This window comes from Aulonocara sp. 'chitande type north' Nkhata Bay, linkage group LG6 (assembly GCF_057382095.1).
Source record: "Aulonocara sp. 'chitande type north' Nkhata Bay isolate Kocher_YH1m ecotype deep benthic linkage group LG6, A_spYH_male_GT1.1, whole genome shotgun sequence".
Classification (NCBI taxonomy): domain Eukaryota; kingdom Metazoa; phylum Chordata; class Actinopteri; order Cichliformes; family Cichlidae; genus Aulonocara; species Aulonocara sp. 'chitande type north' Nkhata Bay.
Genome location: NC_141349.1, coordinates 5,617,172 through 5,629,774, shown reverse-complemented (window position 1 = coordinate 5,629,774; position 12,603 = coordinate 5,617,172). Strand labels below are relative to the sequence as shown.

Here is a 12,603-nt window from a genome sequence, read left to right as displayed (position 1 = left end):
CACATGACATTCTCCCAATCCTCTGCTGTATCATCCATGTGCTCTCTGGCAAACTTCAGACGGGCCTGGACATGCACTGGCTTCAGCAGTGGAACACGTCTGGCACTGCGGGATTTGATTCCCTGCCGTTGTAGTGTGTTACTGATGGTGACCTTTGTTACTTTGGTCCCAGCTCTCTGCAGGTCATTCACCAGGTCCCCCCGTGTGGTTCTGGGATCTTTGCTCACCGTTCTCATGATCATTTTGACCCCACGGGATGAGATCTTGCGTGGAGCCCCAGATCGAGGGAGATTATCAGTGGTCTTGTATGTCTTCCATTTTCTGATGATTGCTCCCACAGTTGATTTTTTCACACCAAGCTGCTTGCCTATTGTAGATTCACTCTTCCCAGTCTGGTGCAGGTCTACAATACTTTTCCTGGTGTCCTTCGAAAGCTCTTTGGTCTTGGCCATGGCGGAGTTTGGAGTCTGACTGTTTGAGGCTGTGGACAGGTGTCTTTTATACAGATGATGAGTTCAAACAGGTGCCATTCATACAGGTAACGAGTGGGGGACAGAAAAGCTTCTTACAGAAGACGTTACAGGTCTGTGAGAGCCAGAGATTTTCCTTGTTTGAGGTGACCAAATACTTATTTTCCACCCTAATTTACGAATAAATTCTTTACAAATCCTACCATGTGAATTCATGGATTTTTTTTTCACATTCTGTCTCTCACAGTTGAAGTGTACCTCTGGTGCAAATTACTGACCTCTGTCATCATTTTAAGTGGGGGAACTTGCACAATCGGTGGCTGACTAAATACTTTTTTGCCCCACTGTGTACAGCCAATCACGCCTGGGAACCGTGAGAATAAATGTAAAATTTAAGTAGTAGTTCAAATATCACCACATCATGAATTAAGTTTTGGTCATCCTGATACCTGCAATTTTGTGGCATCCCTCTTTGATAAATCTTGTGGGTCTATGACCGGGGAACACCACAAACGAGTACAGGAGACGTTTCAGTGCAACTGTAACATTCCTGACTGCCCGACAGACGGTAGCCTTGGAAACGTGCTCAGCGTCACCAATATTATACAGAAAGCTCCCGTTTGCAAAAAACCGAAGTGCAATACAAATAATATGTACAGAACTGAGAGGATGTCGGCGATGTGTCACATGAGCAATATTAGGCCTGAGGATGTTATTCAAATGAATTATAGATTGTGCTGAAAAACGGTAACGTTCACACAGAAAATCATCAGGAAATGATAAAATGTCCGAACGCGCTCTAATCACTCTCTCCCGGCGGAGAGCTCTGCGGAGAATTTGGGCTTCAACATCTACTGGCTCTTCAAGGAAGGAGCACGCCATGTCTGACACTTCCTACAGTCAGGTTTCCGACAAAGAGGCGGAGAAAGTCAGGGTTAGTTGAAGTAAACCTGCTAGGGGGCAGGTTAGCTTCACGGAGTGTGTCGTCATAGTAACTCACTCAGAATTAATCTAAACTCACTTTGTGAAACCGAAAACCCAGAGTTTTCGTTAACTCAGGGTATACTTACTCAGAGTTTGCACTAAACCGGCTTCCTGAAATAGGGCCCTGGAAGTAAAATTGAGTCATCGATTTTTAACAATAACATTTTTTGATAACAATTTAGGGATACAAAGATTTAAAAATGCTCTTGCCCATGTATGCATTTCTAAGTTCAGCTGACGGCTGTTTTCTGTACGATGGACTTGCTGATATTCAAGAAATTTACTGTTGCTGATTCCATAATTTGATAAAAGTTCTTTGAATGAAAATAAGTTTTCTCTTGAATAACATGTTCTGGACACACATTTGGATTGTTTCAAATGGTTGTCAGTTTACATGAGGTAAAGGAAGACTTTGTTTTTTTTAGAAATTCCCAGCAGGATGTCCAACTCGAAGTGTTTCTGCAAAGACTTTTAAGGCAGTTATGATTCTTAACTCTAGAGCTAATAAAAGGCAAATCAGAGATTTTTAATTTTCTACAGAATGCTTGTCCTAGGTCCAACCATGGGTTGTCTACTGAGCTTGATTTGATCCAATTTGAAGAACAGCAATCTACTGGCTAAGAAGTAGTGATAAAAGTTCCTCATCCAAGCTGTATATGATATCTTACCGAGTCCTTATACCGCTGCTTGCACCATGACCAGCTGCTGATGGTAGCTGGTGAAAGCATCTCCTCGGTGATAACAGCAAATAAGCAACAACCTAACGCTCACAATCCAGCACACATTGCAGAAACATCTTTGTGCCCAGATATTGTGATAATGTCAGAGGCCTCAAGACAGATAGCGCTGATAGAATTGATGGTTCCTTGGAGACCACATAGAGGGCATTTGGAAGGTAGCTGGCCAAATGCCAGGGTGTTCTGGAAGAGTGTTGGAGGGTTAGCAAGCATGCCCTGTGGAAGTAGGCTGCAGAGGCGTCACCGGCCAGTCTCAAGGGCATGATCAACCTCGGCTGGGTCACCTGGGCGAGGGTGTAAGATGTTGTAAGATCCTAACACCTAATGAACCCAGGATACATCACTAATGATCAGTGTTGGGACTAACGCGTTATTAAGTAACACGTTACAGTAACTACGTTATTATCCGGTTGTTCAGTCTGACGTCACTAGCCGTGTCTGGGTCTAAACTCCGCTGCAGGTCCATATATCAAACGATCACTATGGCATTACTGAGAGTTGAAAAACTGTCTAAATTCTTTCATCTTTAATAAAAATGATCAGTGTTCTGCTCTACCAGGTGTAACAATTGAGTTTAACATCCAGGCATCCATGAAAACGGAATTTATGACATTTAACGGAGTTAGAAGTTAGCAGGAAGTTAGCTCGCTAGCTTCTATCTAAATACAATATAGCATGTCCTGACTGCGGGGTTTTGGAAACAAATTAAAACGTACAGCTCTGTTATCACTTCCAGCATAAATGAAGACAGAAAACTAAACAGCAGTGAGGTTTGTAGGGTTACTGAAGTTGGGCTAGCTGGTATATAATGATGTGCTACGTGACCGCTGGCGACACAGCTATGTTAGCATAATATAAACAAGCTAACTTTTTTTCCACTTGATAAAAGTTACCGTGAGTGTTCTCGGTGGTCAGGAACAAATGTAATCGCATGGCAGGATGCTGTAAATGGACCAAACTTCAGCCAGGAGAACAACTGAGATAATCCATCCACAATACGAGGTTAGTCATTCATATACTGCTGCATGGGCTGGGCTGTAGTTACATCCTAAGGTTTTAAAAACTGAGCTTAAATAAATGATTAGCGGTAATAAAAGCCGAGGGAGGTCAACAGTGATCGCTGACTGTTTTAGGAGCTTTTTGAGATCAAATAGAAGAAAATACATAACATTAAACATGTTAACAACACAAATGCCATATTAAACGCAGACTACTTTAGACCCGGAAGTACTGAACAACCGGATTCTGGTAACGAGCACGGTAACTAGTTATTATGCCAAAACCGGGAACGCGTTACTCGTTACTGGGATTTAGATGGGCTCGTTATTCGTTACTTCGTGTGGTGGCTATCGTGGAGCTTCCACAGATTCAATAACATTAGCAAGTGGTGGAGGCCAGCAGGTGGATGAGGGAAAGGGAGGCAAGAGGACAGACCCGAAGCGGCCGCTGGTCCGAGAGTGTCAGGTGAACTGAACTTCAGGTAAGAAGTTATAACCTGCAGTCCATCTGGGTCAGATATAAACCAAGTTTAGTTGGAGTTTATTTTCGTTATGCTGACTTTTTCATACTGCGTGCTAGCTAGCATGAGGGAGTTTCTATACAGCTGGGTGGTGCTATGTTACTGATGTTGAACTATGTTTTGTTCATAAGGTTAATTATTAGAGTTGCCAGACGTCCCGTAAAAAACGGAATCGTCTCGTATTCAGAGAAAATATCATGCGTTTCGTATTGAGGTGAAAAGGAACAGTTTGTCCCGGACTTCAGCTACAATGAAAAAGACACAAAGCTGGAGTTACTCTGCGTCTTTACGCTGCACAGCTGCCTCTTCTTCTCTCATCCTCTCACCCTCCCTCTCCTGTTGCTACTTTAATCATGAAACTGATCAATGATCAGCTGATCGGCTTTTCTCTCTTGTTTATTTATCGCCCACTTTGCGCCATGAAAGAGGAAACCAGCGGATGTCGCGGTGAACAACAGCAGCACGTTTAAGCTTGATCAGCTGTTGTTAGAATTTATTTAATATTAATTTCTAGTATCAGCTGATGTTTGCTGGAGCCACAGCTGTAAAGCTGCTGGTCATGATGTCGGTTTGGTTATGTGGTGAGAGGGAAACATGAAGATGAAACCAGGAGATGTCCTTACTGAATCATCAGAGCTGTGATGGAGAAACAGGTTTACCTTTTAGTTAACATGAATGAGTTGAAGGGAAGTTATGAACTGTTTCTGAGAGACAAATAACACCAGGATCCTTTTCTAAGTAGCTGACAGCTGGTAACTGTGCAGGGGCGGGTCTAGCAAAGTGTTGCCAGGGGTCCATGTAGGGCATTAAAAGGGAAAGGGGGGCACAAGGAAATACTTTCTTATTCTCATTTAAAATGTCTCACTTTAAAAAAAATAATTATCTGAGTCTTGCAACAAACAATTGATAGATTGATACATATAAACCATCAGAACAGTGTACATCACTGTCACAACAGCGTTTGTTTTCATTCAAAGGCTTTATGATATTTGCTATAATGGTGGGCTCTAGTCAAAATGCCCGGGACGATTTTTTTGTCCCAGTCCAGCTCTGTATGCAGCTCATCTGCAGTCTGGTGTTACCTACATCTTCCTATTCAGAAGGCAGAATTTCCGAGTTCTGAGTACAATCGAAAGCACCGCGACTGCAGTTTTTGTGTTGGATGTAAAAAGCAGGCTAGGATAGAATCAGGTGGAAATGTGCACATTATTTTTTCCTTTCTATTGGTAGGTGGCACAGTGCACTTGTGGCAAGTAAGCAAGCTAGAAGACTGGCAATCTTGCTGGGTATCCAGTTACGGAAGCAACAGATTAGCAAGAGAATTTTGAGTAAAACCAAAGTTACTTTCCCTAGTAACTAGTTACTCTGAAAGTAACGAGTAACTTGAAGTAACTCAGTTACTTTTGATAGAAGTAACTAGTAATGTAACTAAGTTACTCATTTAAAGTAACTTACCCAACACTGCTAATGATGCATCCCAGCACATCCATTGGATGTGCATACATTTCTGAAATTTCTGATTTATACTTGCATTTCAAATTATAAAAATGATTCATTAGAGACATCATAGTAAACAAAATCACATTTTACCCACTCCGATGTTATGTTCTTTGTGTGCTTTTAGACCAGTTGTGGCAATACAGTATGTGGAAATGAAAAAAATAACTTCAGACATGTGAGGTTGTGTTGAAAGGAATGTTAAATGGCCTGTATTTATATAGCCCTTTACTAGTCCCTAAGGACCCCAAAGCGCTTTACATATCCAGTCATCCACCCATTCACACACACATTCACACACTGGTGATGGCAAGCTACATTGTAGCCACAGCCACCCTGGGGCACACTGACAGAGGCGAAAGAAGGCAAGGTAAACCATTGTTAAAGGTGAAATACCGCAGAGAGCTATGTGTTATAAATCTATCTTCCACTTCTGCTACAGTCTTACTAATGGTAATGTTTATGTTTCTTTTAATTAACATCACTCTGCCTTTTTGTTTTGAGTTGTAACAGGACAAACGTGAGTGAACTGTGGAGTGGTGAATGTATGTACCGATTTTTTGGACATATGTCCTTTAGAGAGACAATGTCTGCCTGAGATAGATATCTCTGTCTCAGGCAGACTCTAGCTCAGAATTACTGATTAGTATTTCTATTGCTGTTCCTAAACCCAGACAAGAGTTCTGGGTCAGGAAGGGTTCCCAATGTAAAATATTTACCAAATCAAACATGCTGATAAATAATAAGATTTCCATATGGGATTGGCCAGCGCTTGGCTTAATGCATAGGTTGTCAGACAAGAGAGAGAGAGAGAGAAGGATTCTGAAGTAAGCTAGCTGAAGTGGTAGAAAGTTTCCCCATGTGGAAAAGACTGGTGATTGGAGCAGACTTCAGTGGACATGTAGGTAAATGGAAGAAAGGTGATGAGGAGGTGTCAGGTAGGTATGAAGTTTATGAGAGAAATGCAGAACATTTGAACTAATATAGAACAAACAAACAAAAAAGTAAATAACTCAATAAATATGAAAAAGGAGAGCCTAAACTGCTGAGATTCCATATCACATTATAAAAACATTTTGACGAATATAAAATTTAGCAATTGTTAATGAAGGATTGCAATTTCTTTGTTGTTGTTTTTTAAGACATAAAGTGGTAAAAATGTCCCTATCTCAACATGTTTGTAGCTAGAAAACCTGTTTCTCCACTTAGTTTTGTTTTTCTTTATGATCACGACCTTTTCTGTCTCTGTTTTTCTCAGGTGGTTTATTTCCCAGAGGCGCAGATCAGGAGTACAGTGCATTCCGAGTTGGCATGGTTCAGTTTGGGATGGCAGATTTCAGGCTAACTCCACACATAGATAACCTGGAGGTGGCCAACAGCTTTGCTGTTACTAACTGCTGTAAGTATTGATCTCTTCATTTTTAAACAAAAAAAAAAAAAAAGAATTATTTTTATTGGGTCATTATTTAAAAGTCTAGAATAATACTTGAAATTTAAAAAAATACAAACATGGCAATATGTAGCAATAGTTGTGCAGTGTGCTGTGGCTGTTCATCCTAACCCTAAACCCTTCAATTCAGTTTTATTTATATAGCACTAAATCACAACAGGGAAACAATACAGAGAAAACAGAGAAAACCCCAACAATCAGATGACTGACAATGAACAAGAGCTATGGTGATACTGGGAAGCAAAAAACCCTTGTTAACAGGAAGAAATCTCCTGGAAGCTGAAGGCTCTGCCTCTCATTCTACTTTTAAATATCCTAGGAACCACAGTATGCCCACAGTCTGAGAGCAAAGTGCTCTATTTGAGTGATACGGTACAGTAAGGTCTTTAAGACAGGATAGGGCCTGATTATTCAAGGCCTTCCATGTGAGAGGAATGATTTTACATTTGATTCTGGATTTAACAGGGAGACACTGAAGTGAAGCCAGTATTGGGAAAATATGCTCTGTCTTTCTAGTCCCTTTCAGTACAGTATGCAGCAGCATTTTGGATTAACTGAAGGCTTTTCAGGGAGTTTGTAGGACGTCCTGATAATAATGACTTACAGTAGTCCAACCTAGGATTAATAAATGCATGAACTGGTTTTTCAGCACTCTTACAGGATGTTTTGAATTTTAGAGATATTGTGCAAATGGGACAAAGCAGTGCTACATATTTGTTAATATGGACATTGAAGGACATGTCCATGATTCTGTAGTTTAACTTATTGGTGTGTGTTATCTGGTTTCATGGATAGAAAAAAATTGTGTCCTCTGCAAGGCAGTGGGAAATGTTTTCTATTCCTTCTAATGATTCTGCCTAATGCAAACATATTATGAAATACAATTGGTCCTAGCATGGAACCCTGTGGAACTCCATAATTAACTCTTCATTTACATAAAAATTGAAGTGTATTAGATAGATGCCATTTAAACCATTGCAGTGCAGTACCTCTAATACCTACAACATTCTCTAATGATAAAATATAAGAAGGAATATAAGAAGATTATTTGTATTCTTCACTAAAGCTGTTTCAGTACTGTGACATGCTCTGAAACCTCAAAGCTGATACACAGGAATTTGAAACTGCAATTCTCCCACGGCCCTCAGTGTACACTAAAACAATATAAACATAAAAATAAAATGCAAGTCTTATGTACAACACAATGCAATTTTACATAAACAACAGTGTCCAACACAATCAGAGTGCTTTTTGGCAAGAGTTTGTGTGCAAGTGGGGGTGGGGCAGTCAGTGAAAAGGCGTCGGTAGAAGTCTGGGGGGGTTCAGAGGGAAGAGGTGAATGCAGGTCTGGAGTTCGTGTGTGTGAGAGTTGCGAGGGACAGAGCAGGGAGTGAATTCAGCATCCTAACAGCCTGATGAACGAAGCTGTCTCTCAGTCTGCTGGTTCTGGCTCAGAAGCTCTTCAGTCTCTTTTACGATGGCAGCAAACTGAAGAAGCTGTTGGATGAATAAGTGGAGTCACCTGTAATGCAGAGGGCTTTCAGGTGAAGCGGGTGAAGTAGATGTCCTGGAGGGAGGGAAGAGAAGTGCCCACAATCCTCTCCGCTGCTCTCACTACTCGTTACTTTGCAGTGCAGGAGCCATACCACACAGTGATGCTGCTCTCAGTGGTGCCTCTGAAGAAGGTGCTCGCAATGGGAATGAGGCTCTTGCTCTCCAGTTTGCGGAGGAAGTAGAGTTGCTGTTGGACTTTACTGACAAGTGATGCTGTGTTTTTTGAACAAGAGAAATCTTCTGAGATGTGCACACCCAGGAACTTGGTGCTGCTTACCCTCTCCACAGCAGCACCATTGATGGTTAGTGGGGTGTGCAGGGTGTGATGATCTCCTTAGTCTTCTCCACATTCAGGGCATATTGTTGTCACTGCACCACTCAGCCAGATGGTTAACTTCACTCGTGTAGTAGGGCTCATCATTGTTGCTGATGTGACCTACCACAGTTGTGTCATCTGCAAATTTGATGAAGATGTTGGAGCTGTGTGATGGCGTGCTGTCGTGGGTCAGCAGACTGAAGAGAAGGGGATTCAGCACATATCCTTGGGGAGCCCCCGTATTCAGTGTTCTTGTGTTGGAAGTGTTGCAGCCGACATGTACTGTCTGCGGTCTTCCTGTCAGGAAATCCAGCAGCCAGTTACAAAGCGAGTTCCTGATCCCCAGCAGATCCAGTTTGTGAATGAGTTGCTGGGGAATGATCGTGTTGAATGCTGAACTGAAGTCTATGAACAGCATTCTGACGCATGAGTTTCTAGTGTCCAGATGTGTGAGGGCTGAGTGAAGGGCATTTGAGAATGCATCATCCGTCAAGTGGTTTGACCGGTATATGAACTGAAATGGATCCAGTTTGGGGGCAAGAGATGTTTTAAATGGATGCATGACTAACTGTTCAAAGCACTTGAGGGTGAGTGTGATCCGATGGTAGTTCTTAAAGCAGGAGGGAGGAGACTTCCTTGGTGAAGGAATGATGGTGGAGGCTTTGAGGCATGTGGGAACGACAGCCTGGCTCAGTGATGTATTAAAGATGTCTGTGAAGACATCTGTGAGTTCTGCAGCACAGTCCCTCTGTGCTCGTCCAGCTTTGCGAAATCCTCCTGGAGTATTGCCTTTTCACTTCTCTGATGCAGGTTTGCCCTTGCTGTTCTTAGGCTCACCTAATCCCCAGCTTTGAAGACTGCATTTCTCTCCCTCAAAAGCCTGTAGACCTCACCTGTGAGCCATGGTTTCTGATTGGCCTGGATAGTGATAGTCCTGGTCTCTGGGAAATCATCGATGCACTCTGAGATATAGGAAATGACAGTTTCTGATTATTCCTGCAGGTCTGTGGTGTTGTCACGTGTGGCGGCCTGTTTAAAGACTTCCCAGTCTGTGGTGGAAAAACAGTCTTCCATTGTCTCTGAGACCACATATGTACCTGCTTACAAACTGGTTTGGTGACTTTGACCAGGGGCTTGTATGCTGGAATTAGCATAACAGTTATGCCAATTCCAGGTAGGCAATTCAATTCAGTTCAGTTTTATATATATATAGCACCAAATTGAGGCGACTGTGGTTCAGGGGGTTGGGAAGCTTATCTGTAACTGGAAGGTTGCCAGTTCGATCCCCCAGCTCTTGCTGTCCTGGTCATTGTGTTGTTGGGCAAGACACTTTACCCTACCACCTACTGGTGTTGGCCAGAGGGGCCAATGGCACGCTTCTGTCAGTCTGCCCCAGTTGTACAGTGAGTGTGTGAATGTGAGAGTGAATGAATAGTGGAATTGTAAAGCACTTTGGGTGCCCGGAACCGTGCTGTATAAATGCAATCCATTATCATTATTAAATCACAACAACAGTCGCCTCAAGGCGCTTTATATTGTAAGGTAGACCCTACAATAATGCATACAGAGAAAAACCCAATCATACGAACCCCCCCCCCCCCCCCCCCCCACCCCCATGAGCAAGCACTTTGGTGACAGTGGGAAGGAAAAATTCCTCTTTAACAGGAAGAAACCTCCAGCAGAAGCAGGCTCAGGGAGGGGCGGGGCCATCTGCTGTGACCAGTTGGGGTGAGAGAAGGAAGTTAGAATAGAAGACAGGCACCAAGGTGGTGGAGGGGGAGGGCTTTGTAATCTCCTCTCTGAGTGGTGAAAACATTGTCCAAAATGGGGTTTTTTCTTGTAGAAACGGGATCTAAAAGACACATTAATGATTTGGTGGAAATAAATAATGAAGTTAATTCAAGATGGAGACCATGTGTATATTGGGTCCCTCAGTCCATGACCAATTCTAGATATCTATATGACTTCCAAACAAGTTTCACAATTTGGACACCTAAACATGACCCAACTTGGATGATAATATGTTGATCAACATTTGAACTTTGGATTGGGTAATATTTTTGGACATCATGTTGACGTCTATGACAATTGCAGGAAATTTGCATGATTAATAAATGTAATTTTTTAAATTTACAAATATTAACATTGATTTTGTCAACATGATACAAATGAATATGGATTATGTATAAACAAATATAATTTATTATGTGTTAGCCTATTGATTTCTTCACTACGCGTGGGTAATTCTTTTTGTTATTTTGCATTTTTCTGTTTTTCTTTAACTGGTTTATTTATTTTAGTATATCAACTTATTTGTTTGTAACAAGGTTAAAAATGTCATTTATTAAAATCTGTTGATATATTAAAAACGATGAAATCCATTTTAAAATGTAAAATAATAATGCTTAAGTATTTTTGAAATTGAAATTCCCTTTGCTCGTTTAAATTTGTGAAGCAATGTGTCAAAGTGCATTTGCATTATATATAGTTAATTTTTAAGGTTGAGAGAAGGTGGGAGAAGTTGTGATGGAAAGTAAGAGAGGTTTGTGGTTTTTCTGCTGGTTCTGCTGGTTTATAAAAATTATCTCTAAAGTGAGTCAAAGTTTGACTTTGAAAAGACATCCACAACAACCATATTTGGACTATAAATAGCCCGTACACCGTGGCCGTACCGCTGACAACAACATACTTTCAGCAGAGTTTGGAAAAAAAAGATGTTGCCTGGTGTTATAAAACAACCCCTTCAGTGGACCAAATTTGGAAAATGATTTATGAAAGACGTCACGCCGACGTCACTTTCCACAGTGGGATACTTAATACCAATTCTCTCATTCAGAATAATTCACCTTCCTGCAGCCACACAGCTGGATCATGTATGCTGACACAAAATACATACATTTTTTCTCAACAGATGATTGGAACTGGCATTTTAATTTTCTTCTCTTAAGTGTAACTGGTTATAGCTTATTACACCTGGCCTCTTATACTGTTTTATGCAGCTTATAGAAACTTAGCACTGTCTATATCAGATATAAAGCCCTCTAGCTTTTAATTGGACAGAAGCACTTCTTTTTTTAAATTTTTTGTGTTGCTTTGTTTTAGAAATATTTTATTTTACTTGTTATTGTGAACCACAGAATTCCCACTCCTATTGTAACTACTGTGCTTATTAATGTACCCCAATTTAAAAAACTGTTCTTCAATGTGATTAAATATAAGTGTGCGTTTAGTGTTTATTTGGGATAAAGGCACTGGGACACTTAATGAGTGCAAATATTCTTCCCAGGTCCTTTGAACTCACTGTTTAATTTGTACAATCTTTCTCTTCTTCTCTCTTTCCTAGTTTGTTCCCAGTTCTCTCGGGGTGTCTATGCCATTTTTGGCTTCTATGACAAGAAATCGGTCAACACCATCACATCCTTTTGTGAGACACTTCATGTCTCCTTCATTACACCTTCTTTCCCAGCAGAAGGAATGAATCAGTTTGTTCTCCAAATGAGGCCGGACATCAAGGGGCCACTAGTTTCATTAGTGGAATACTACAAATGGGAAAAGTTTGCCTATCTGTATGACAGTGATCGAGGTAAGGAAATTCTCATCATTTATCGCATAAATATTGCTAGTGCTTAATTTTGAAGATAAGATACTGAAATAATTGTAAATACAGAAAATGTTAAGCAAATGCAGAAACTTGCTACAGTTATAGAAAGCACAGCAAGGCAGAGAAATATGCTTCATATAAATAGAAAAGAATGAGATAGAGATATGTTCTACAAATGTATAAGTTAATGAATTATTAATTATTAATAATGAGACTCTGTGTGTGTAGGTCTTTCGACTCTTCAGGTAATACTGGACACTGCAGCAGAGAAAAAATGGGTCGTCACTGCAATAAATGTAGGAAACCTGAAAGATGAGAGAAAGGATGAAGCCTACCGGTCCCTGTTTCAGGTACTGGTATTCTGCTCTTATATTGGAATGCAAGAGAGAGGCGGAGAAAATCAAATTTTAGACACAAATTTAAAGTTTTGGTCATAACAGCTTTTTCATCAGTTTAGGCTGCTAACCAGCATTTT

At 41.0% G+C, this 12,603-nt stretch overlaps 1 protein-coding gene across 5 annotated transcripts in view; it reads left to right on the top strand.

The window, feature by feature from the left end:
• LOC147327118 (glutamate receptor 2-like) overlaps positions 1 to 12,603 on the top strand; it is a 113,385-nt gene that overhangs the window by 7,130 nt on the left and 93,652 nt on the right. For all 5 annotated transcript variants that reach the window (XR_015129797.1, XM_086294749.1, XM_086294748.1 and 2 more), the window contains exons 2-4: positions 6,466 to 6,606; positions 11,871 to 12,110; positions 12,357 to 12,478. Coding sequence is in view for 4 of the 5 variants with exons in the window: in XM_086294749.1 (XP_086150875.1) it covers positions 6,466 to 6,606; positions 11,871 to 12,110; positions 12,357 to 12,478 (503 nt within the window). In the remaining variant the exon portion in view is untranslated. The remainder of the gene's footprint in view (positions 1 to 6,465; positions 6,607 to 11,870; positions 12,111 to 12,356; positions 12,479 to 12,603) is intronic.